The sequence below is a fragment of the Balaenoptera acutorostrata genome, chromosome X (assembly GCF_949987535.1).
Source record: "Balaenoptera acutorostrata chromosome X, mBalAcu1.1, whole genome shotgun sequence".
Lineage (NCBI taxonomy): Eukaryota > Metazoa > Chordata > Mammalia > Artiodactyla > Balaenopteridae > Balaenoptera > Balaenoptera acutorostrata.
The window spans coordinates 12,542,455-12,566,924 of NC_080085.1; the positions used below are offsets into that span (position 1 = coordinate 12,542,455).

A 24,470-nucleotide genomic window follows, 5' to 3' on the forward strand; every position below is an offset into this window, starting at 1 on the left:
GTGTAATTTAAAATCGGATTGTAGTCACATTTAAAAAGTAAAAAGAAGTGAAATTAATTTTAATAATGAAGTGTACCTAATATAGTCAAAATATTATCGTTTCCATGTGTAATCAACATCAACCAGGACCTCAGTAAGTGCAAGTCTCAATTAACTGTGATGGTTTATAGTATTTGGCTTTTTTATATATAAAATAAAACGCAAGAAAACAAAATTTCAGCAGAGATTTATTCATGGCAGGAAAGAAAGAAAGGGGGAAGAAGGGAAGAACTAAATCAGGAACCCATCTTGGAATACTTATATTCATCCTAATCTTATCCACCCAGATTTATATGTGTCTACACGCTATTCACAATGGTGATCCTTAGATAATCGAAGATCATGAATCTTGAAAAACAGCCTATTAATTTCACCCTACTTCACAATTTTTTAAAGTTTCTTAACAACAAGAGCTAAAAACAGAAAAGTTTCTCATTGCCCCTTGGTTAAAGAGAACGTTAAAGTAACCAGGAGTTTTCATTCCGCACGTGTGCCAGCCCATCAGGGATGTGCTCTAACTAGCTTCGCTCATTTGAGAGTCTAGCCGTTGGGTGTTACACTAGGGAGTCTAGCTGTTGGGTGTCTACACTAGGTACTCTGGGTACAGCAGGCAACAACCTGTTTATTTCCAAGTATCTTCCCGTGGACAGTTGGGGCTACTGGTATAGGAGGAATTTTTCCAGGGGCTCCGGCAGGTACAGTTTGTGGATGGTCTGATGACAGGTGCGACCCAAGCACTTCCGGACACACAGGCGGCACAGCTGGGAAAGAGCAGGCGGGCCTGAGGGAGGAATTAAAACGCGCGGTCACAGAGGCGGTGTCAGGAGATGTGCTGGGGCCCGAGAGTCGGGCCACAGGGACCTCCTGGCTCTAGCTGCCCATGCGGCGGTGCTGGCTGGGTCCCCACTCACGCTCGGCGGGGCCCTCCATTCTCGCAAGGATCCCAGCTCAGCAGAGGATCTGGAGAAAGGATCCAACTCACTTAGACCCCATTATACCCTGAACCTCAATCTCATGGGGTCTCATGGAGTCATCGTGCCCAACCAAGGCTTTGAGTCCCGAAGGAAAGCAAACTAACCAGTGTCCAAAATATGGTTGAATAGGCTGACTGAGCATTTGGCTGGGATCCTTGTCACACAGGGGCATTTGTAATAATGCCCCATTATTTCCTTACCTGACTGTATCAATAAAGATCGATGCAAGTAGATCTATGTGATTACTGGACTATACAAAGTTTTCCTTTTCAAGAAAATCCTATTGTCACAGCGTCTAGCACCCCGTGAGAAATGGTGACGACACAGGCAAATAAATAGCTGGACGACACTTGGCTTGATATTGCCAAGGAGCATCCATGTGACAGAACGCTACCTGGAGGAGCAGACCACCGCCCTTCGTTAAAATCTTGGGAAGCAAGAATGCAAAGTTGTCTCTCCTGTCACACAACTAAAGCTCCTCAGAGTGACCTCTGACATAGCTGCTGTTCATCCTTCTAGAGCAAGCAGCGGTATTTATGAAGACAGAGACAGAGGAACTTGTTTAGAAGAAATATGAATCCTGGACCTGGAAACATCTTTGATGGAAGGAAACAGGAAATGTGACAACTGCTATAAACCATATTCTCAGCTAATAGCTGTTAAGTGTCCCATATTTCCAAACTGGGAGCTGGTAAGGAAGGTCCTAATTCTTCCAGTAGAGGTTCAAATCAAAGAACAATCATTAATGACACAGACTACTGGAAATAATCTAGACCCATCTTACTCAAAGTGTGACTGGCAGCATCAGTTTCACCTGGGAGCCTGGTGGCCGTGCAGCGTCTGGGACCCCACCCCAGAGCTCCTGAATCAGAATCTGCATTTTAAGGAGATCCCCAGGTGATTCATATACACACTGAAGCTTAAGAAGCACTGGTCTGGAGAGTATTCCTAAAACTATTGAACCAAGCATCCCACTTGGAAGGTATACAAGACATGGGGGCACTTTCACAAAATGGAACTGGTGAGTGAAATTAAACTCTTCCTCACTAGAAATTGTTTCAGAAGATTCAGGATTGGGGCATCAAAACATTAAGAGTGCACATTGGAAACTTATGGTTACAAAAGGGGAAGAAAGGGAGGGATAAATTAGGACTGTGGGGTTAACAGATACACACTACTATATATAAAACAGATAAACTACAAGGACCTACTATACAGCACAGGGACCTACACTCAATATTTTGTAATAACCTATAAGGGAAAAGAATCTGAAAAAGAATAAATATACATACACACACATAATACGTATATATACATACACACACACATATATATCTGAATCACTGTGCTGTATACCTGAAACTAACATGACATTATAAGTCAAGTATACTCCAATAATAAAAAAAAAAAAGAGTGCAAGTTGGAATCCTATTTCTTGGTTAGCATCCTAGACCTACTTTTTAGTAGCCGTGTAACCTTCTGAAAGCCCATCTCTTCATGCTCCTCTTTTCCCGCTTGCAGCTGGGATAGCACCAGTTACTATAAAGTTCTCATGGCTTTAAAGTTTTGAGAATTCAGTGAGATGAATCTATGTTTCAGACCTAGCTCAGTGTCTGACACATGGAAAGCTGAATAATTATTATTACTTTAATAGTCTCCCGAGCATACAAACGCTCAGAATAGGCTCAGATAGTGTCCTCTTTCTGTAGGGACACAGCACGGTTCTCTTTAGAATCTGGGACATGAAGCCTTGTAGACGCCACCTTCCCTCCTCTAGCATCTAGAGATGCATTAGCCCATGTGGACACGGGTGTGGGACAATGTGGAGCGCAAACCCACCTACTCGCTGAGCTGGAGAACAGGCAAACAACTTCACCGTTTAGTCCAGTTTCTGAAAGACACACTCTGTGTCCACCCGACCATCTCTACTCAAGTATTTTTCATTTTCCCTGAATTGCCTCCAAATATTACGAAGCAGAGTTTTGGTCTGCTCAATCACGTGCTTATGCCAGGATAGACAAGACAGCCCAGCCCTTTCACCAAAGTTCTCTGATTATTTTCTTGTTAATGCAAATACAAAGCAACATACCAGTGGTATGTAAATGTCCCTTTGTTATAAGTGAAGACCCCCAGCAGACAAAATCCCATCTCTGAGATGCTAGGACTTGCCCCCTCCCACGTGCCACTCCCAATTAAAAAGACGAAAAGGAAAGGGTAAGAGAGTCTAGAGGGGAGACCGGAAGGAGAGAGGGCAAATGTGCCTGTGGAAGAGAAACGGACGCCCAGCCCTTCCTTACCTTCCCGGAGCAGGAGCGCCTGCTCCACGCCGCTTTTCGGAGCTGCCAGATCAAGCGCACTTTTGCCCTGAGCGTTTCTGCACTTGAGGTTAGCCCCATAGTCTATCAGCAGGTGGATGATTTCCACACTGTTCTGCTTCGCGGCGGCATGGAGGGGGGTGTCCAGCCACTGGCCGTGGTCAACATTGGCTCCTTAACAAAGCAGATGACCACAATTCAACATCCAAGGTTAATGGAGAAACACTACGAGCCTGAAATGTGCTAGCCATCGATAAAGACATCTTAAACGCCACGACGTAGCTGACAAATCTTTGAAAATGTATGACTGAAGCTCAGACCCTCAGCAATGCCTACTGTTTCCAAATACTCTGATGAGAAAAGTACCTAATAAAGATATTTTTAGTCATTTTAAATGCTTTACTTGCCTTCCCACAGGAACTGTGTGACAGACAAAATTAAATCTTTGCAGCTCCTTTTACAGAGAGTTAGTTTGTTTTTTGGCAAAGGACACAGCTAGGTTTATTTGGTATTTACATTATTCTGGGCTCGAAAAAAAAGTTTTCTGAATTCCTAGAGGGAGTGGTAAATGATAGGGGATAAAAAAAGAAAAAAAAATCTTAGAGACAAAAATTCTTATTTAAAGGTTCTTAATACAATCTCGACCTTTATGTCAGTGGCTAAGTTTGGGGAATCTTTAACCAAATAATAGTTTCAAGACCTTTTACTTTTCCCTGGACTCTCAGTTTCTGTATATGCCTTTGAGAATTAAAAAACTAATTTAGCAGGGTTAATCTAAAGTACTCTATGACAGATGTCTGCTGTTTTTTACTAGCCAGCATCTTCCTGGTAACCACACCTAGATTTCCCTCTGGGGAACCATCTCCCGTGATTCCCAGCTCATGTGTTTCCAGTGAAGCCCAACAACTGCAGTGTAGACTGAAATCTAGGCCTAAGCCAATCTGCGTATTGTATTCCCTTGGCCACCATGATTGGTTCAGAAATGGGCATGTGACTTAAAAGGAGCCAGTGAAATACAATTGGTTGTTTTCCCCGAGGATTTATGGGAAAGAGACTCTTGCTCTCCTCTTCAGACCACCAAGGAGAACCATACCAGGTAAATGGAGCCAATATCAAAAGAAGCAGAACTGAGAACTACAGACACTCATCTCTGAAGTTGTTTTAACCATTTAGATATCAAATGCTGTCAGAATTTTGTCCAGCCTGACAAGAACTTCGCCTCTGAAGCCACGGAAAACCAACGAGGTTAACTGGTTCTTCTCATGAAAAGACTTCTGGAAGTTACCTAATTCTAGAAGCTTCTTCACACAGTCTAGCCTCTGATAGGTGCAAGCCACATACAGGGGAGTTCCAAGGTGAGGCACTTCCTGGTCAATGTTAACGTTATTTGCCAGCAGAATCTCCATGCATTCTCTATTACCTGGTGGAACACAAGATAACCTCACTCAAGTAAGGGAAATATTAACTATTCACAGAATTATAAGATTGCTTATCTGGAATGGGCTTTAGAAACAACCTAGATTTTTTTTTCAGCAGAAAAAAATTTGGGAGGTGGGGGAAATCTTAGAAATCTCCAAAATAAAAAGATTAGAAAGAAGAGCATGCCCATGCACCGCCCCCCGCCCCACTGAAATTCTTCCCTGCAGCCTTGAGGTACCTCCAACCAAACTAAGGGTTCCAAGGAACACAGCTGAAATCACTCTCTATAATAAGTCACCGGATTACAGGCAGAGGCTACAAGACCCAGGGGGATAAATGACTCATGCTATTATTACCCTGAAAAGCCAGTGCTCAAATCCAAGGCCCAGCCCTGATCCATCCACCTCCATTACAAATCTCTCCTTCTCTTCCTCGCCCATGCATGTAAGATTGGGTGGATGGTCACACCATGCACCTCCTTATTTTGGTCAACTTGTAAGACTCCTGTGAGAATTAATAAAAAGCCTCAAGTATAGAATCTATTTAACTGCACTCTCAAGTTTAGTGGCCAACAAGAACTAGATAAGTAAGCATTCTCCTTGGAGAGTTCACCCAGTGAAGAGACAGACATGATTAATTTGCAGCATATGAATGATTTGTTTGGGAGCAAATGCTTCTGAGGTATTGATGGGAGTTTTATAAAGAGTTGGTTCTTTTTTGAAGGTTTAAATGTTTCCTAAAAAAAACAAAATCTTATCATCACTGATCAGCTTAACCAACCTTTTCTTTAGAGATGACACCAAAATAAGCTTCATCTCAAGCCTGCTTGATTCATCACAAATTCTGAATTAAGCATAATTATGCATTAAAATCTACAAATAAGGCTTCCGTGAACTCCAACTATTTTACTATTGTTCACATAAGTAAATTTTATACCTCAATTATAGCATTAATCTGTCTAAGTATTGACTCAGACTGACCCCGCTTGTTCCTAGAGGTTTAAAGCTGTAAGAATCCAGAAATAATATCTAATCAGGACCTAAAACTGCTTGGTAAATTCAGTGTATCTAATAAACATTTAAAAACATAATTCCTGTCCCTTTTTTTTTTTTTCCAGAAGAAACTGAGCCTAGCTTGAGTTAAATTTAAGTGTTCTCAGGAAGTTTTTAAAAAATGAATATATAAAAGTCAAATGATTGGCACTAATATAATAGTATCTAAAATAATGAATTTGCTATTCATCCTTCCACTCTGTGGACATTGGTCCCTCACATGTTTTTATGATACAGAAAAAAATATGTAGAGACACACGAATTCATCTGTTTATGATAAGCATGTATATACTGGAGGTATACAGATACCAAACACTCCATATATAACCATCCAAGCACTGCAGAATTACTTAATTCAAACCACTACCAACGTTCATCCATTTTTAAGCGTTTGGATGGAAATACAGATAATAGATTTTTACTTCAAATCAAAATTTTAAAAATTTTAAACGCTTTTATACCATTTCCAAAGTAGACTATTTCCCTACAACTTAAAGGACTTACTTGAAGTTTGGGAAATAATCAGCATCAATTATTAATTAATAAATGTTTGTTAAATATGTATAGGACATCAAAACCATAGATACATTGAGATTTGGGGGTTTGTATCATTTATAGTAATCCACTGCAAAAAAAAAAAAAATTACCAAGTGACATGTTTAACAACCTGGAACAAATCTTTCACTATTGCCTTTTGAAATAAAGACTTTAATTCTCATTATACCAGCGAAGATCACTGTTCTACAGTGTTCTAACTTCTCCACGGTATTTCTTTTTTTTAATTAAAAAAATTTTTTTTTTTTATTTTGGCCGTGCTATGCAGCTTGCAGGATCTCAGTTCCCTGACCAGGGATTGAACCTGGGCCACAGCAGTGAAAGCCCAGAATCCTAACCACCAGGCCACCAGGGAACTCCCTCCACTGTATTTCTGATCTCAATATAAGAGAATAAGTCCACCGCTGGGTAACACAGAAATGTTGCTCTTTGGGTGTGACCTTTGACAAATGGCGTTGGCCTTTCAATGGCTCTTCTTGTTCATGTCTAGTCTATGCATACAGTTTTAAAATTCCTTAATTTTACTCTTTTCCATCATTTCAAAAGCAACTGAGAACACAGAAATCTAGAATCCACCTCAAGGTTTCCAATGCCACGGTTTTTACAGTTGCAACTTTTTTTCAGTAACTAATGACCTTGAGAGCTATCAGCTCATCTAGAGTATATTGCTTGTTGTGGACAGTTACCTTTAAGCCTCCATTAGAGACACTATCGGTCTGGGCTTTCAGACACCTTCATCACTTGTTTTATGGTCGTGGTTGATGTTTTATGGGCTTTGGGGCATGAACTGTTCTTTTCTAGTAAGGACAGAGACGTAATCACAGTACAGCTCGTGGAAGTTACCCCTGCACTCCTGACTCCACCAGCTGCCGCCCAAACACCAGCAAGGAGCCTCAAGCAAGGCCTGTTGGGAGACTGAGGCCAGGAAAGAGGACATCTGAGGCAGACAGCCATTCCCTGGTTCTAAGAAGAGCTGTGTCATGCCCCAGTGGTACTTCCTAAAGATTTAGGTATATTCAAGTTACTGCTGTGGGATTTCTAAGCCACACCTAGTCTACTGGTGAAGAAGATTTGGGCGGTCCTTGCAAAGTAAACACTCTATGACTGATTCATGCAGATTGGAGGGAGCCCACCAATGTTCTGTGTGCGACGTGATGCCTCGTTTACCTCTCTTCACTGCCTCGTGGATGGGTGAAGCCAGGTGCACCTCGAGCTGGGCCTTGGCTCCAAACTCCAGCAGCACGTTGACGCACGCAGCGCTGCCACTGCAGCAAGCACTGAAGAGGGGCGTGGCTCCGTGAACTGTCACCCCATTGACCTAACGACGGGCAAAGAGAGAACCAGAGGGTTTGCTATTTCCTTCTCACCATCTCCAAGTGTGCATTCCTATGTATCTGCCTGGAGAAACTTCCCATGCCGGTGAATGAACGAGGGAACTCCACATCCTTACAGTATTGTGGGGGTTTTTTTTAGGTACCAGTAGCCTATCAACTCTCACCTATAAATATCAACTGTAGCCAAATGGGGCCAATGGGGCAGTTTTTAAGATGTACTCAGGGGTATTCTAGAGCTTCCTAGGAGCCACCAGAACATGGTCTCTGGAACAATTAGCTTGCGTTCAAATCCCAGCTCTCTCTCCTTTACGTGCTCAGAGATCCGGTTGGGATACTAACTTTCTGTGCCTGGGTTTCCTTATCTGTAAAATGAGGACCATAAAAGAATCGACCTCAGGAGGTCATCGGGCGGATGAGGTGAGTTACTATCTGGTAAACACCTAGCACGTTGCCTGGTGCCCAGTAAGCATTCAAGAGACATTTGCAACAATTATCTCCATGATCTCCATTTTCCATTCATACGGAGCCGACTCCCCGTCCCAATCATGAACAAACATGTCAGGAGCAAAAAGTATTGGAGAAACCATCTAGCCACAGATTTCCTTTCTGGTCTACTACCATCCGCAGAAACTGCGTATGCCAAAAGGGAATCCTAAAGAGATCATGACCGGGTGAAATACACAAAGGAAATAGACATCAACATGGTGTCTCCAACCACCCTCAGTGCCTTCTAGGGATCTGAGGGGCAGGTGAGAACCAGCACAGCTGGGAGGCATCTTTGAGTATTAGCAACAGATTGAAAAGAACATCCTGGAACCAAGGCATTCTGGTGGGGAGGCTCCGGCAGGATTGAACGTAGGACAACGAAGGTTTGATGTCAAGCCATTCTGCCTCAACAACTAAGGACATACGCCTGTGATTATCAGGATGTTAAATTTTCTTGTTTCAGAAACAAGATCTTTCCCCACGATGCCAGGATGGCCCCCATTCAATTGGAAAGTTAAAGATGAGATGCTAAGATGGCAGAGACGGGCAGGGACAGATATGTGTAAATTCATAAACTCTAAGGATTTCTAGGATGTTGTGATTGATTAGATGGGGAGACGGAAGAAACGGGATGATTCCAGGCTTGGGGCTGGGGAAACCAGGAATATGTTTCACCTGGTCTCTGAGGCTGGGAATCCAAGAGAGGAGCCCCTCCCAGAGGGAAGAACATGATAAGCACAGTTTCAGATGTACTGAGTTTGAGGCACCCACGGGACTGCCAGTTTTGAGGAATTTTCTACTGATTGATCAACTTTCTCTTATTCCTTCTCTCACTCTAATTTGAATGTTAAATAGTATTATATTTAGTGACTGTTCCCTCATAAGATTGCCAAAGACAAGGGACCACGTTGTACTCTTTGTCCCCCGCAGAACCTCCCAGAGGCTCCTCTGTTTCCCACCTGTGACTCCAGTCACCTAGCTTCAAAGGAAATGGCCACCACCAAACTTTGCCCTCAAAGAAGCACTACCTAATGAAAATACGTGACCGCTATGGCATCGGGAAAATCGCTTTGCCCAAGGAAGACTTTTATATTCAGTTCTACACATAGAAACCCAACTTCCATATAAAATGCAAAGAAAAATCTTCGTCAGGCACTTAAAAACATTACAGCTCATGAAACAAAGAATACAAGGACTGAGTTCAAAAACGAAAGTAACATCAAAACAATATCTGGTGACTAAATAAAAGTCCTTGAGGTTTTCAGAAGTATTAATTTCAGAATTCTATGCTGATATCTGTACTACATACAGCAGCTCAGTCACTCCTTGAAAAGGAGAGAATTTAAAAATAAGATAAAGTTCATTGTGTAGTGTTTTTCCAATGTATTATTTATTACAAGCTCATTTAGTTTGATAATTTTGCTCAACGAAAATCGTTGTGGGTGTAGCGTGTTGAATTAAGAGTGGTTTTTGATTGCTGTTCTTTTTATTTTTTTTCATATTTTTTTAAATTTAATTAAATTTTTTTGGCCGGTGCTGCACAGCGTGCAGGACCTTCCCCGCCCAGGGATGGAACCCGTGCCCCCTTCAGTGGAAGCACGGAGTCCTAACCACTGGTCCACCAGGGAAGTCCCCTGTTGTTCTTTTTAAATGTGTTCTTTTAAATGTTTTAAAATAAATTTTCCAAGATCAGTTTTCAAATTACTTTAGCTCAAGCTGTTTTTTTTTTCAAGTTAGTATCACAGTTCTGAACGAATTCCGTAAATTACCTTATCTGAACGTTGGCACAAGGATATAGAGGCTGAAGAGAGGGGTAACCAGCAGTATCTTCCCGACCATCCAAGAATATGGGCGCCGATGGGGCCAGGCCTGCGCACCCCACCGCAGGTAGCGGTTCTGGAAGTTGATGGGTCTTTAGATGTTAGCGGTTGCACCTGGGCAGCCAGACCCGCGGGCGGGGATGGTACTCACGTGGGCGCCGTTCTCCAATAGGGCCTTAGCGCAGGCCACGTGGCCTCCCAGGCACGCCTCGTGGAGAGAAGAGACCCGGTTAATTGTTACCAGGTTCACATTGACGCCCTACGATTTGGAGAGAAGTGGATTAAAGGCTGCATCAGCAATAAGAATAAACGGCAAGGTTGTCGGACGTGTTTGTGAAGTGTTCGCGGCCTGCGGGTACCACCTAGAGACGAGTAGAGGCCATGACTAGGGGAATCCAAACAGAGCTGGGAGCCTCGGATTCATTGATTCAGCAAAAGCTCGTTCAGGATCCTGGGCCAGGCGATGTGCCAGCACCTGGGGCTTCAAAGCTTATGACACGGGTCTCTCTCCTCTAAGAGTTTAGTGGGGAGACAGAAATGGTGGCGGGAAGTGGGGTGGGGTACAGTGGGGAGGAACCCAGCCAGAATACTGCCATACTGGAAGCATGTTCACATTTTAATTGGGGACATAGGGTATCCTTGAATCTGCCTTGGGGAGTAAGAGAAAACTTTGCAAATGAGGTAGTATTTAGCTACGGCTTGAAGCATAAAAAATTTCAAACTAGGAAGGCAAAAAAAAAAAAAAGGCATTCCCTTAAGGGGGAACAGGATATGCAAATATGGGACGCAGAGGAGGGAACAGGATATGCAAATGTGGGACGCAGAGGAGGGAACAGATTATGCAAATGTAGGACGCAGAGGAGGGAACAGGATATGCAAATATGGGACGCAGAGGAGGGAACAGGATATGCAAATGTGGGACGCAGAGGAGGGCGAGGCAGGGCGCGTAGGTGGATAGTTGCTATATCTCTGGATCCGAAAGAGCCCACACTTGACAGAGGCGGAGGAAAAAAGGGGAAGTGGGGGGAGGGGGAAGATGAAAGGGGACGGTAAGCTAGAGCCAGATCGTGAAAGGCCTTGGTTTCCGAACGGGGGTGGAGGTGGGGTGCATGTGTTATAGGGAATGAGGCGCCTTTCAAGTCTGTTAGTCCGTAGAAGGTCTGGAGCTAATACATAGGACGTTTTCGGAAAAGCACACTGGTAGCACCATGGAGGGCTGCTCGGAGAGGTGGGGATGTGACACTGGAGAAAGGAGCGTCATGAAGACACGGCGATGAGTCAGGCACAGGCTGATATAGGTGTGAACAGCAGTGGGTATGGGGAGCGGGTGACAGAGTCCAGGGTTGGGGGTGTTAGAAGTGCATGTGGCACAGAAGGATGACGCCCAGGCTCAAGAGTAGAAAGTAAAATAGATGGTGCTCCTAGGGTTCCTGTGCCTGAGTAGCCGTGATGCTGACTGCCAGACCTCCGCCGCCTGCCGAGCTCTCCGCAGGACCAGGGTCTGGAGCCGGGGGCTCCTCCTAACGCTCCTCTTCTTCCCCAGATCCGAGCGTCTCCGCCCAGTCCTACCACACTTGCCCTCCCCGTCGTGCCGTGCTGCACGTTCCTCACCTTGGAGTCCATTTGACAGATGCCGGGCTCAGCCTAGCTGCCGGCCAACTGCATGCCCTGACTCTACAACTTGGCCCTTACCGCTTGCCCCCATGATCACCACTTTCTATCTGTGAAAGGATTTAGGTTCTGCCAGGACCCAGCCGAGCTCTGCTTTTGATTCTCTGCCTCGTAACTGACCAGCTGAAACGCTCCAAAACCTAGTGCAAGACCCTGGACCCCAAACCCCAACCTAAGTTCCCGACCCCTCCCACCAGACCTCCATGGTGCTGGCTGCATCCCTCCTGTGGCCAGCAGCTGGGACTGCCCACTATTGCCAGTCCCATCGGCATCTTAGGGCCTGTCTGTGCCTCCTTGGTCCTGTCCATGTTTATGTCCTGAATATGACGTCATTACTCCAGAGCCGTGCCGTATATTTACAATTGGATATCTAATACAAGGAGGTTTCTTTTCCTTTTCCCATATATAATTTCATTTTAAGAAAATAAAGAAAAAATAAGAGCATTTAAAAAAATAGTCCACAAGGAATTCCCTGGCGGTCCAGTGGTTCGGACTTGGCGCTTTCACTGCCGAGGGCCCGGGGTTCAATCCCTGGTCCGGGAACTAAGATCCTGCAAGCCCCGCGGCGTGGCCAAAAAAAAAAAGTCCACAAGGTGGCAGCAGTGTGCTAAAAAAAAAAACATTGATCCCATGCAAACTCTCAAGAACCCCTGGAATTGTACAAATGTAATGCTGGACACGCCTGAAAGATCAGCTAGAGTGACTCACTGTCATTGTGGGTGAGAACATGGAAGAGCAGAGAGTTCCAATTATTAAGATTTGAGGTTCCCCTGCTGTCGGTGACAGCCAGCGTGATCGTCAGAAGCTCCCGGCCCTTGGTTTAATGTTTTGCTCACAGCACACCACACTGTCTACACGTAAAATAGAGTAGAAAATAAAGTAGAATAATCCATTTTTTACCAGTGTGTAAGGGTAAAAAAGTGGGAATGTACTAAGAAAAGGCTGAAGAATTCTCCATGAAGAATGTACTTTACACGTTGAAGGACACTATAGAAACCAACATGCTTATAAAATACAGTTAAAAATAAAGAAGTGCTAAAAGCAATGTGATATCCTGGACTGGATCCTGGAAGAGAAAAAGGACCCTAGTGGGAAGATTGGTGTCGTCTCAGTAGTCTGTAGTTTAGTTAATGGTGTTGTACCAATGTTAATTTCTTATTTTTGACTAAAGTACCACGGTTATGTATGATATTAACACGAGGGGAAGTTGGGTGAAGGGTATGCTGGAACTCTGTGTACTGTCTTTGCAACTCTTCTTTAAAAGTATTCTAAAATTAAAAATTTAAAATACTAATAAAAGTATTGAGGTCGGGGACCAAGAAGAAGGAGCTGAACGCAAGACTTTTCACTGTGTACCTTTTTCTGTCATTTTAATTTGGAGACTATGTGAATATGTCACATATTAAAAATAATCAAATCAAATAACAGTTTAAGTGCTTAAAGACAGAGGAGGAGGAGGAGGGAAATAGATGAGGGAGATTAAGAGGTACAAACTTTCGGTTGCAAAACAAATGAGTCGCGGGCATGAAATATACAGTGTGGGGAATATAGTCAATAACTATGTAATCTCTTTGGTGACAGATAGTAACTAGACCTATCATGGTGATTATTTTGAAATGTATAGAAATATCGAATCACTATGTTGTATAACAGGAACCAACATAGTGTTGTAGGTCAATTATACTTCAGAAGCAAACTCATAGAAAAAGAGATCAGATTTGTGGTTACCAGAGGTCGGGGGAGGGGGGGGGTGGGCAGTGGGGAGAAGGAATTGGATGGAGGGAGTCAAAAGGTACAAACTTCCAGTAGACGATATTAGGGATGTAATACAGCATGATACAGCATGATAGATATAATTAACACGGCTGTATGTTATATATGAAAGTTAAGAGAGTAAATCCTGAGAGTTCTAATCACAAGGAAAAAACTTTTTTCGATTTCTTTACTGTTATATATATACGAGACAATAGGTGGTCACTAAGCTTATTGTGATAATCCTTCCATGATGTATGTAAGTCAAATCACTATGCTGTACACCTTAAACTTATACAGTGCCGTAGGCCAATTATATCTCAATAAAACTGGAAGGAAAAAAATCAAACCAAATAAAATTTTAAGTGCTTACAAATAAATAAGCAAGTGATAAAATCAAGTGCAAAGTCCATTTGATTATTACTGGCAGTACTGTTTTCCTTTTGCCTCTACTTTTCTAAGAAGTAACACAACTCATAAAGGAGAAAGAAAGAAGAGGCACACACATACACACACACAGAGAAAAAGAGCAGTGTGTCCAGCTGTTTAAATTTAAAATAAGGAAGCCAGGTTTGGTGGTAGCTAGGATGTGGAAAAAAGATCTAATGACTTACCTCCTCTGTACACACGTAGACTCTAAAACAAAGTAAATGGACTGTGTACACTTTCATTCACCTCACAAATATTTACTAGGCCTCTAGTCGTTATTCATGGTGCTAGGGATACAGTCATAAGTAAAAATAAATTAGCTTTAATAACTAAGACTTGAAGAAATCTTCCCAAAGGAGTAAGATTTACCCATTTGTCAACCTATTTCCATGTTTGCTTTTGGAACAGCGGATCATCAGGGTAGGCAGCCTCTAAGATGGTTCCCAGTGATCAAGATGGCTCCGGACTCCTGGTATTGGCTCATTGGTGTAATCCCCTCCCCTTGGGTATGGGCGGGATTTACTGACTCCCATCTAATTCATAGAATAGGGCAGAAGCAATCAGATGTCACTTTGGAGGCAGGTTAGGTACTGAGACTTCCTTCTTAGGCCCTTTCTCATGCTGTCTGAAAATGGCCAACAACCTCATGAATGAGATTAGAAGCAGATCCTTCCCCCGCTCAAGCTGTAGGATGACTGCAGCCCTGGCTGATACTTTGCAGCCTGCAAGAGACTCGGAGCCAGAACCACCCAGCTAAGCTGCTCCTTGGCCTACAGAAACCATGAGAATCTAAGTGTTTGTTGTCTTCAGCCACTGTGTTTCAAGGTAATTTATTACAGAGCAATAGCTGACTTATGCAACTTCAGGGCTGCTGTTACTGAGGCACACTGGGAGAGAGCAAGGTGAGTTAGTGCAACACAGGTTTGAGGGCATCCCCCGTCAGCCTCATAGGGAAACTTTTTATGAAGCAAAGGGAAACCCAGAAGGGGAAGGTTGGAATTGGGCAGAAAACCAGCCAGCTCCCCAAGGAGGGAGAGGCACGAGGAACAAATAGTGAGTTGGGAGAGGATGCATCCGCGTAGAATGGCTGTGCTGGGACCCAGATGGGGCCAGCAAGACCCCTGCTGCAGTCAAAGCTGATCAAGAATGACGCTTGATTATAGCACAAGCACCAAGGATCAAGTCTTTCGTTTACTCACCTGTGCAATCAAAGTTTTCAGGGCCAGTAGGCGTCCCTGAGCTGCCGCTTCATGAAGTGGAGACCGATCGGCCCAGCAATCTGAAACACACATCAAGCTCAGAGTCAAGGTCAGGAGTCTTCTCCCTCCTGCTTGTTCATGTGCCCACCCACTGTGAGAGGAGGTCTGGCGGAAGGGGACGGGAGCTGGCGCCACGCCTCAGGTTCTCCGGTCAGCCACTCTCAGGGTGACCAGCCGCTGAGGATACAGTCCATGGGCGTGGAGAGGGAGCACGGATCATCTCTCTGGCTTTGGGGGGCAGTTTTCATAAGGAATACATTCCGTTCAAATAAATACTGCCCAGTGATTGAATCCGATAACTCTGAATAGGCAAAATGAAGGGCAAAGCTGGTCCATGAACTTCCCCACTTTCTTCTTTCCCCTGCCTCTCCCCCTTCACCCCTACCCTAAGACATCCTATATGCCAGGAAGGAGACCCTAAGGGGTCAGGGAAAATGGTTTGGTTCGAAATCCCCTAGATAATTCTTTGATTTTGGTAATGAAGCCGATCTGTTATCATAATGCAGAATGTTGTTTTTCAGATGACATAATCCTCCAAGAGTTTTTGGTGGGCAGTTTGAACGTGCTGGCTAAGCACGGGGCCAGTCCTGCCTCAACCACTATCTCTGCCAAAATGGGCAAGTTACTGAAATCATTTGAACCTCAATTGCCTGATCTGTAAAGTGGGGGAATAGTAATCTAGTACTTAGCAGGTTCTTTGGTCTCTAAGTAGGCCAATAAAGTATATCGATGATGTTAGGTGCTCAAGAAAAGTTATGATTAATAAGCACACATGGTAGGGTAGCGCTCTAAGGAACAGCCTTAGAACTGCCTTACAAATGTATTTTTCTTGTAATTGCTTGTCAGGAAACAAGACTAACAAGCTTAAGTGTGCATTTGAGAAGTAAGCTTCTATTAAACATGCTGAAGGGCAATCATTTGTTTTGGAAGAAAACCTACACTGGTTTGCAAAATTGGGGCATTCTTCAAATTATAACTGTGCTCTTCATACATTGACGAGCACGTCATACAGTCTGGGTTTAACACAAAAGGCCCATCTTATCACCTTTTTCTAGGTGATCCGGATGGTGCTAAGAATTCAGGCTTTCCCATACCTACGACCTTGACAAAAACAATCCCAACAAATATGGAATTATGTGAACTTGAAGTAGTGTGTCCTCAAGGAGAGACTGAAATTTTCCAATGGATGAGAACCAGGGCTCTAAACATTTCCATAAAACCTCTTCTTACATTGAAACTCAATTTTTATCTTCTCTAACCCTCTGGGTTTTGAAAAAGGAGAAAGCTAGAATGCACTCTACAGGGTTGGATTGAAATTGGAACAATTAGAGCAATTGGTATGAAAATGTGGTTTTCAATATATGTGTGTATATGGAAAGATGGTGCCTACAGAAATATCTATGGGCTGAAGGTGGGATCTGGTGACCCATCTGGTTCTCTCTCTACAGATATATCTATATATCTCTACCTATAGACAGATATATAGATATATCTAGATAGATAGAATAGCACTGTATACTGAGAAAACCTAAACCAGGGCTGCTTGGAGAAATGGCTGGTTCCAAGGCTGAAATGCCAGGAAAAATGTAAGATGGGCCGCAAACATCTTGCCAGAAAGCAAGGAAGTGCTCAATGAACGATGGGAAATGTCAAAAAGTACAGAAGCTGCCTTGAAGGGGCTTCCACTGGCCAAATACGGGACGATTTGAGCATGAAAATAAATCATGATTATACCCTAGCAAATAAAACAGGAATCTATAAGGCCTCACTGATACAAATGAGTATATAAACAGGGAGAAGAGAAAGCTCTTCCTCATAGTAGAACACCAACTTTAGACACATAGGAGAAATAATAGAATCGGCCTCAAATTATCTCCCCACAAAATAATTACATAGTTATCAAGGGAACAGGGGTAATTGCACAGTGGAACAAAATGGTAGGCACCACCTTACCCCGGGGATCAAAATGAACCTCAGAAGCGATGGAACCAATTGGCACAGTGTGCCACCTGTTGGAACACAATGAGCCACGTCACACACTACTGGAGGGAACGCAGTGAACAGAACACAGCGTTGCTTGGAATATTCCTGCTCAAAATGCATAGCCTGAATCTAATCGTGAGGACACCTCAAACCAACTCAAACTGAGGGATGTTCTCAAAACTAATCGCCCTGTAACCAGGTTGAAGGAGGCTGACGAGACACAACATCTAAAGGCAACATGCGCCCGGATTGGATCCTTTTGCTATCAAGGATGTTAACCGGACAGCTGGATAAACATGAATGGAGTCTGGGCAAAGAGAAGTGGGAATTCTTTGTACCACTTTAGTTCCAAAATAAAAAGTGTCTATCTATCTATCTATATCTACCTATATCTATCCATCTATTAATCTATCAATCAATCAATCTATCTATCTATCTAATCACTGGTGAATTGCATACTTCTGATAGGTAGAATGCTTTTTCTAGTAAGAAAAACAGACAACAATTTTAACCTGAAAATATATTGCGTTTGTATGTCCACTTGTTCCTGAGTCAGTTAAAAGCTGATGAGTGGAGGATTTTTCAACCTCTTTGGACATTGATCATTTGCATAAGCTAGGAATAATGAGATAACTACGCATAGAATCCTCAGTGGTCAGCCTTGGTTTTCTTCGACTACATCTCCATCCCGTTCAATACGAAGTGTGCGTCAGACGCGTCGCCCTCTCGCCTCACCAGGCTTGGAGAGGGATAACAAGCACCGAGTTTGGAAGGACGGTCTTCCCCCATGGATGGCAACTCAGCGCCCTGACCAACCGAAGAAGCAAACCCACAGCTGTGGCTTTGTTATTCTTTTGTTTTAACACTAGCCAGTCAACCGAGTCACCTGAAGGCACTCTAAGTATTTGCTTCAAACCAGGATTTAAATGGCAACTTTTGCGATTATTAACTTAGAACAGCAACGTGAAATGGCTTTATTATTTCTAAAACTTGCCTCCAAGCGGGCCGCGGTGTCCCCTTTCCTGCTGGGAAGCAGGCACCTTAACCATGATTTCCTCCTGTTTCTAGTAACTTTCTGTTACCCCTCAGCCCCCTAAGACCCACGCCATCCGTACACACGGCCTGGACAGATCTCTCAGACATCACGCTGATGAAGGCGGCCCTACACAGAAGAGGATGTGCTGCACGACTCTATCTCCATAAAGCACAAAAGGGCCCGACTCACTTCGGGCGTTAGGAGTCAGAAGTACCATGAGAAGGGGCAGGGACTGACTGGAGGTGGGTGGGGTGAGGGTCATGCTGGTAACGGGCAGTTTCTTGCTCTGGGGAGCTGGCACCCCATGGTGAAAACTCACCCAGCTGTCCGCTTTGGGGTTTGTGCACTTATCTGTATTTACGGCATACTTCAAGAAAGAGATTTCAAGACCACCAGTCTACTGGTCAGTCCGCTTTAAGACTGTCATCTCCGCTCCTCTGCCCACTCTCAGGGCAGGGGCTGGCCCCCTCTCCGCCCGAGGAAGGGCAGCATGTTCTCACTTCCTTCTTGAGGTGCCAACAGCCCCTCTGGTGCCGTGGGGGTGGGGAGAAGCGAGAGGGATGGGGAGATGTCTCCCTAGCGGCCTGGAAGAGAAGACCAGTCCTGTGCACTCGGCCTCAACTGCATGTCTCACACCCAGTGCCTTTCCTACGCCCTGGCACTTGGCCACCTCTCCTAGTGTCGCCCATCAAGGCAGCATCCTCTGATGCCCCCAACTCCCACCCAGGCTTCTGAGACCGAGGCAAGCGTGCAGGCCATCTTCTGATCCAGGGAGGAAGAGGGAAAGGTGGGTGGTCCTGGGCTTCTGTCTCCTCGCCACTGCTTTCCAGTTCTCTTTCTCCCTATTTGAGGAGTCAGTTTGAGAACACACCCCGTTCTGGTTTTAAGAACTACTGGTCTTTCTATCCTACCCATCCTCCTGGTAGATTGACTTGTGGGGGGTGCCTTCCTACATCCCCCTTATCTCTGTAAATAATATGAAATAAATCAATTGGATCGCCTTAAATGTGGAAGTCATTTCGGTTTCCCAACTGGAAACAAAGCCGCTCTCCTGGAAGTCACCTTTCCGGTCACTCTGTTTTCCAGCACTTGCTTCAAAGGACCTTGAAGGGTTTTCACACAAAACGCTTTTCCAGAAACTCTGCCACGGTGGGCTGTTCTGTTTTTCTATTCTGATTCCCAACACACAGCCTCTTGCTCTTATCATTCTTGTTTTGCAAATTGGAGCTAATTGCGAGAAATTGAGGATAAAAGTTATTTGGCGGCTAGGGAGTTTTTCCATTCCTTTCAGGAAATATGTATCTAAGATCTCCAAATAAATGAATGCTGAAGTAGCAATCAATCCTTCGCTTCTAAGGCAGTCTATTTTGAGTTATTTGGCACGCTGCCTGTGTCACAGGGCTGCAGGCACATTTTGAAGACTGTTTACTGTACAAATATGTTTACTTGTTCCTGATGAGGTGTATGGAAAATGTTCAAGTACATTTTCATTCCCCCCTTTGACTTTTTCTCAGAATGTGATTTATATCTCTAGTTCTCAGGCTCTCTGAATAACAATTTCATGACAATGTCTAAAACCATAGATTTCAGTAACAAAATGGGTTCAGATGGAATATGGTTGTCCGAGCTCCAAGAATTCAAGATAAAAATCAATTATTATTTTCAATTTTTTTTTTTTTTTTGCAATTTTTACCCTTCCTAATTCCAACAAGTATTTGAGACGACTGGTTTATTTATTTATTTTTTTAACTGCCTGACTGGTTATTATCTCCAGCGCCCATGAAACAATCTTTATTCTCTTTATTCAAGTTCCAAAATCATATGAAGGAATATCTTCTCCTGTAGCACTTATCAAAAAAAAATAGAAAATTCAAATTTGAACCAAAATATAGGCAAGAGCCTAACAGAATTAATGATATCTTAAGTAAAATAAAGGTAAGTGGAAAAAAACGTATTACAAGAAATTTCCCAAGGTATCAAAAGTATTATAATACAATTGCATTAAAACGCGTACCCTCTACAACACTCAGCTCTGGCCAGGAGATGAACTACAGTCAATGAACATCTCTTTGTAATGTGTTAGAAAGAAGCTTCCTTTGAACCCATTAGGAGCAGGAGAGCTGAGCTGAAGATGACAGGTCGGGTGGCAGAGCCCCTGCTGAGTGCCGTGTGTCCCAACTTGGGAGAGCCAGCAGGCACCTGTGATATATAACCACTCAGAGGATGGGTGGACCAAGGCTCGAGGAGACAAGCACCAACACTGAACAAGGCGAGGTGGAGGACCGGGCAGGAATGGACCAAAGGCGGGGAAAAAAACTGTTGACATGGGAAGGATAGAGAAAAGGAGTCAGGATGGTGAGTCAGGCAGAGGCGTGGCCATCAAATCAAGGTCAGTCCTTTGAATTTAGAAAAACAAGGACAACTGATTTTAGGCAAAACACTTAGAATAGAACTCATTTTTTTAAAGGGTACAATAACTCCACAATCTCTTACCTGCAATTGTAAATTTCCCCCAGTTCTGAAAACCAAGTTGGAAACAAGCTCCTTTGGCAGCAGAACATGGTCAGGACTCAGGTTTAGCAAACTATTATTTTTAATTTGTATTTTCACTTAGTGTGAATATTGATATTTTTCACTATAGAAATATCAAAACGTTTGATTACGGGAGGAAGCTCCAGGTCCTGCTGGGAGCGCCACGTAATATACAGTATACACGCTGCGTAATCATTCTAGTATCCCCCAGACTCCTGAATCCTAAAACATGTCTGGCCCAAGGGTTGTCAATAAGAGATTATCAACCTGCATCTACACTTTATTTTTATCAAGTTTGATGACCAAGTCACTGTACTGAATATAGCTTCAGTTCTGGCCAAATTAGCAAAGGTTGAAAAATCATACCCCACGTCTCTCGGGAGACACAGTGCCTGCAGAAATATCTATGGCCTGAAGGCGGGGGCCAGTGATGCATCTGGAGCTGTAGATATAAGAATATCAAGGGCCAATGACAATGTTTCAAACTTAAAAATAAATATATATTATTGACAAATTACACAAAGAAGCCGGAAAAACTAAGTACAGCCAACCCAACATAGCTGAACTCAATTCTGATGAGTTACTTACAAAAGTAATAGTTTAAACCACAAAGAAAGTATCGAATGATGTACTCCAGAATATGAAAAAAAACTTTCCAAAAAATTTTACAGCCAAAAAAAAAAAAAGATATTTAATGAGGGATGTGATGCTAGGTGCAGCTTCTAAAAGAAAAGTGCCAGGACCTATGACAGGCTAAACTCTGCCCTGGCTGAGTTTTTTACTACCTCCCCTTGTTTTTGACAACACTGACGATAGTTTACAGGAACAGAATATGCTATTGGACTCAAGAAAGTTCTGAGATTTTAGTAAGTCGATTAGCTGACTTACTGATTAAATGTCACATATTTTCCCAACAAACATTTGTCTGACCAACAAGCAGCAAAGGTAATTTCTGGTTTGAGTTGAACACTTAGACAAAATTTTGTTCTTGGTTTTTAAAATGTCTAGCTATAAATATATATATATATATGTGTATATATATATATATATATAGTATCTGACTGTTAACAGTGTCAAAAGAAAAAGCGCTGTTGGAATCATGTAAAAACCACTGTTTCTGGTGTATTATTGCCTACATTATTACAGAAAGCCTTATTTACCAAATCTGGATATACTCTCTATTATATATGTGTGTGGGTGTGTCAGTGGTGTGTAGACGTGTACGCAGCCATCCTCACACACATACACATGTATATAGGAAGGAAATTAAACTGAGAAATTAACAGGCACTATTCACCCCACTGCTTCTTGTTAGTGATCATTGAAAAACACGTTTTTGACTTTAGAACACCATGCCATTTGCAATAGAACACCATGCCATTTGCAAATTAAATGAATATTATCCTAGGAGCTTCAACAAGATATCTGAGCTAAAAAATGAGTACGCTCTATTTATGAGAATTGTATTATGGCTCCAGGTTTTGACTCTTATAAAACTTTCTTAAGAGTACTTCGTTAAGGACCACAAGGGCAGAAATAATGCACACGAGCACCAGGAGAAAACGTTTTGAACACACTCTTGCTGATGTTGACTGTCGGACTTTACTAATTTAAGCCATGAGGATGATGTATCTATGAGAACATCAAAACTGTGATGGAAACGTCTAGAAAGCCCCTGCCCCGATTTACAAATTAAATTAGAAAACAGCTTTTCAGATTATGCTTAACTTGAAATTAAGGTTACTTTAAGTTTTTTTTTTAAACCAAGTCAAAGCGACATACCTCCCTGAAACGTGTGACAAATATAATCCCCAAAAGAAATCTCTTTCCACACTCCGAGCCTTCTGCCACTTCCCAAAACTTCGAGATTCTTCTCATTTTCCCCTGTTAATTGAAGCATGCTGATGTTTTGTCTTTGGAGGTCTTATCTCTTCGGATAAGACTGCTGTTCCCTAGTGTCCTTAAAGTTGTCTGGTGTATTGGAATCACATAACGTAAGTCTATTTTGAAAGAGAATTCAGGGTGCAAGGTGAAATGGATACTAGATAAAGAATGAGGTAACCCTGGAACCCCTGCGAACACTAAAAATACACGGGGAAATTCGGAACTCTGTTTATGAATAAATACTCCTCTATCCAGTGGCAGCCCCAGCAGTAACCATGATATCTGATTTATTTACTTTCGTAGCCTCTCCCTACAATTAACGTGAATCATTTCTTGAAAGAAATGGAGACTGAATCCTACACAGCAGGAGACTTTAAAACGTTTGGACCAAAGGTTGGCATTTCATATTACAATAACCTTTGTTTGCTGTGCTTTGCATGGTGCTGGGCATAAATGGATTCAGTGAAGGGTTTTTTCCTGACAGTGACAAGTGGCTAAGCAATTCGAATTGCAAATGACAGCACACACACACACACACACACACACACACACACACACACACATACATATATATATAGCATATATATTGCTGCTTTAAATCAAATTTATTGGCCATTCCATTTCCTGGGGAAAACAGGTTAGAATGCACTGTTAACATTTGATTACAAATATTCAAGAAGATAATCCTATAAAGTAATTCTTTTGTTAGTAGAAATGAGTTTTCCCAAAATACTCTTAGAAAGCCACTAGTCTATTCACTTCTTAAATAATAACTGCTAATGAAACTACTAATTTGCAGAAAAGAAAGCTGAAAATCCTTCACAAATTGGTGCAGTCAACACCATTTGCTACTTTAAATAATAATTTTTTAAAACTACCCACTCAAAGCCAAAGTTTAAATAAAATCTGCCTTCTAGAAATATTATTCATATGAATTATCTAGGAGGCTTCTTTTAAAGTATTGGGAAGGAACTCATGTATTTTTACCTGAAATTTCACCATAGATCTCTTCTGCTATCCTAGCCGCTTCTTTTCTATTTCCTTTGACGATATAGAAATGGGTTAGGAGCGCCAAGAACACTTTAATTAAAAGCTTGAAGAAAAAAAAAGTAGCAAACATTGTAATAAAAATGTTTTTAAAGCCAAAGGAAACAGGACTGTCCTCCATTTTGGCTCACACTCTGTATAGGTTCTTGGGACTGCAAAATTTCACTGAGTTATAATCGGTATCATATGACATCTATTTTAAACCTTCTAGCTCTCTGTGCTCCTGTTACGGAGAACTGAGTCTGTAGATTCTAAGCTAGCTGTGATTTGGCGACTGCATGCACTGACATTCATGGCAATGTTAAATGAACTAAAGAAACTTCCTTCAAACCAGAAACACCCAATAGTTCTAGACCTACATTCCTCAGTGTTGTTTAACAAACAGGATTCATGTCCAAAACGTTTTTATTCCTAAATCCCAGTTTTTGCTACATTATATTGGAAGGCAGGATTGGAAAGATAGAACAAACCTTTCAGATCCCATGGGGACGAAGCAAGTTATTTGAAGCTCATGAAAAGAAGTACTAATACATTCTATGCTCTTGGTGGGAAGTACCAGCCCCTGGAACGTTTCATTTTCTCTGCATTCTGAGGTTTATGGGAGATGAAGCCCAAATCTAAAATACGACCAGTTAAGAAAGATTATTTACTCTAAGGCAGTATTTACTAAAAGGCCCAGCTTGATTTAATTTTTTTCTTTTGGCTGCACCCCACGGCATGTGGGATCTTAGCTCTCCAACCAGGGATTGAACCCGTGCCCCCTGCAGTGAAAGTGTGGAGTCTTGACCACTGGACCGCCAGGAAAGCCCCTAAAAGGCCCAGCTTGGAGGTCTCTCCAGACTGGAAGCATTAGACCACTGGCTGTAATAGTTTCATCCATGAC

At 42.7% G+C, this 24,470-nt stretch overlaps 1 protein-coding gene across 3 annotated transcripts; it reads right to left on the bottom strand.

Moving 5' to 3' along the window:
• Positions 1 to 209: 209 nt before the first annotated feature.
• Positions 210 to 23,730, bottom strand: ASB11 (ankyrin repeat and SOCS box containing 11). 3 transcript variants are annotated; one of them, XM_007174227.2, is made up of 7 exons: positions 23,528 to 23,730; positions 15,046 to 15,125; positions 10,146 to 10,253; positions 7,522 to 7,672; positions 4,614 to 4,748; positions 3,311 to 3,502; positions 210 to 820 (listed from the first exon to the last, which is right to left on the bottom strand). In XM_007174227.2, exons 1-7 carry the CDS (start codon positions 23,706 to 23,708, stop codon positions 696 to 698), a joined length of 972 nt encoding a protein of 323 aa, XP_007174289.2. In that variant the 5' UTR covers positions 23,709 to 23,730; the 3' UTR covers positions 210 to 695. The 3 variants fall into 3 exon arrangements, with proteins under 3 accessions (XP_007174289.2, XP_007174290.2, XP_057394132.1); XM_007174228.2 differs by lacking the exon at positions 23,528 to 23,730 and adding an exon at positions 22,439 to 22,635; XM_057538149.1 differs by lacking the exon at positions 23,528 to 23,730 and adding an exon at positions 21,023 to 21,094.
• Positions 23,731 to 24,470: the final 740 nt, after the last annotated feature.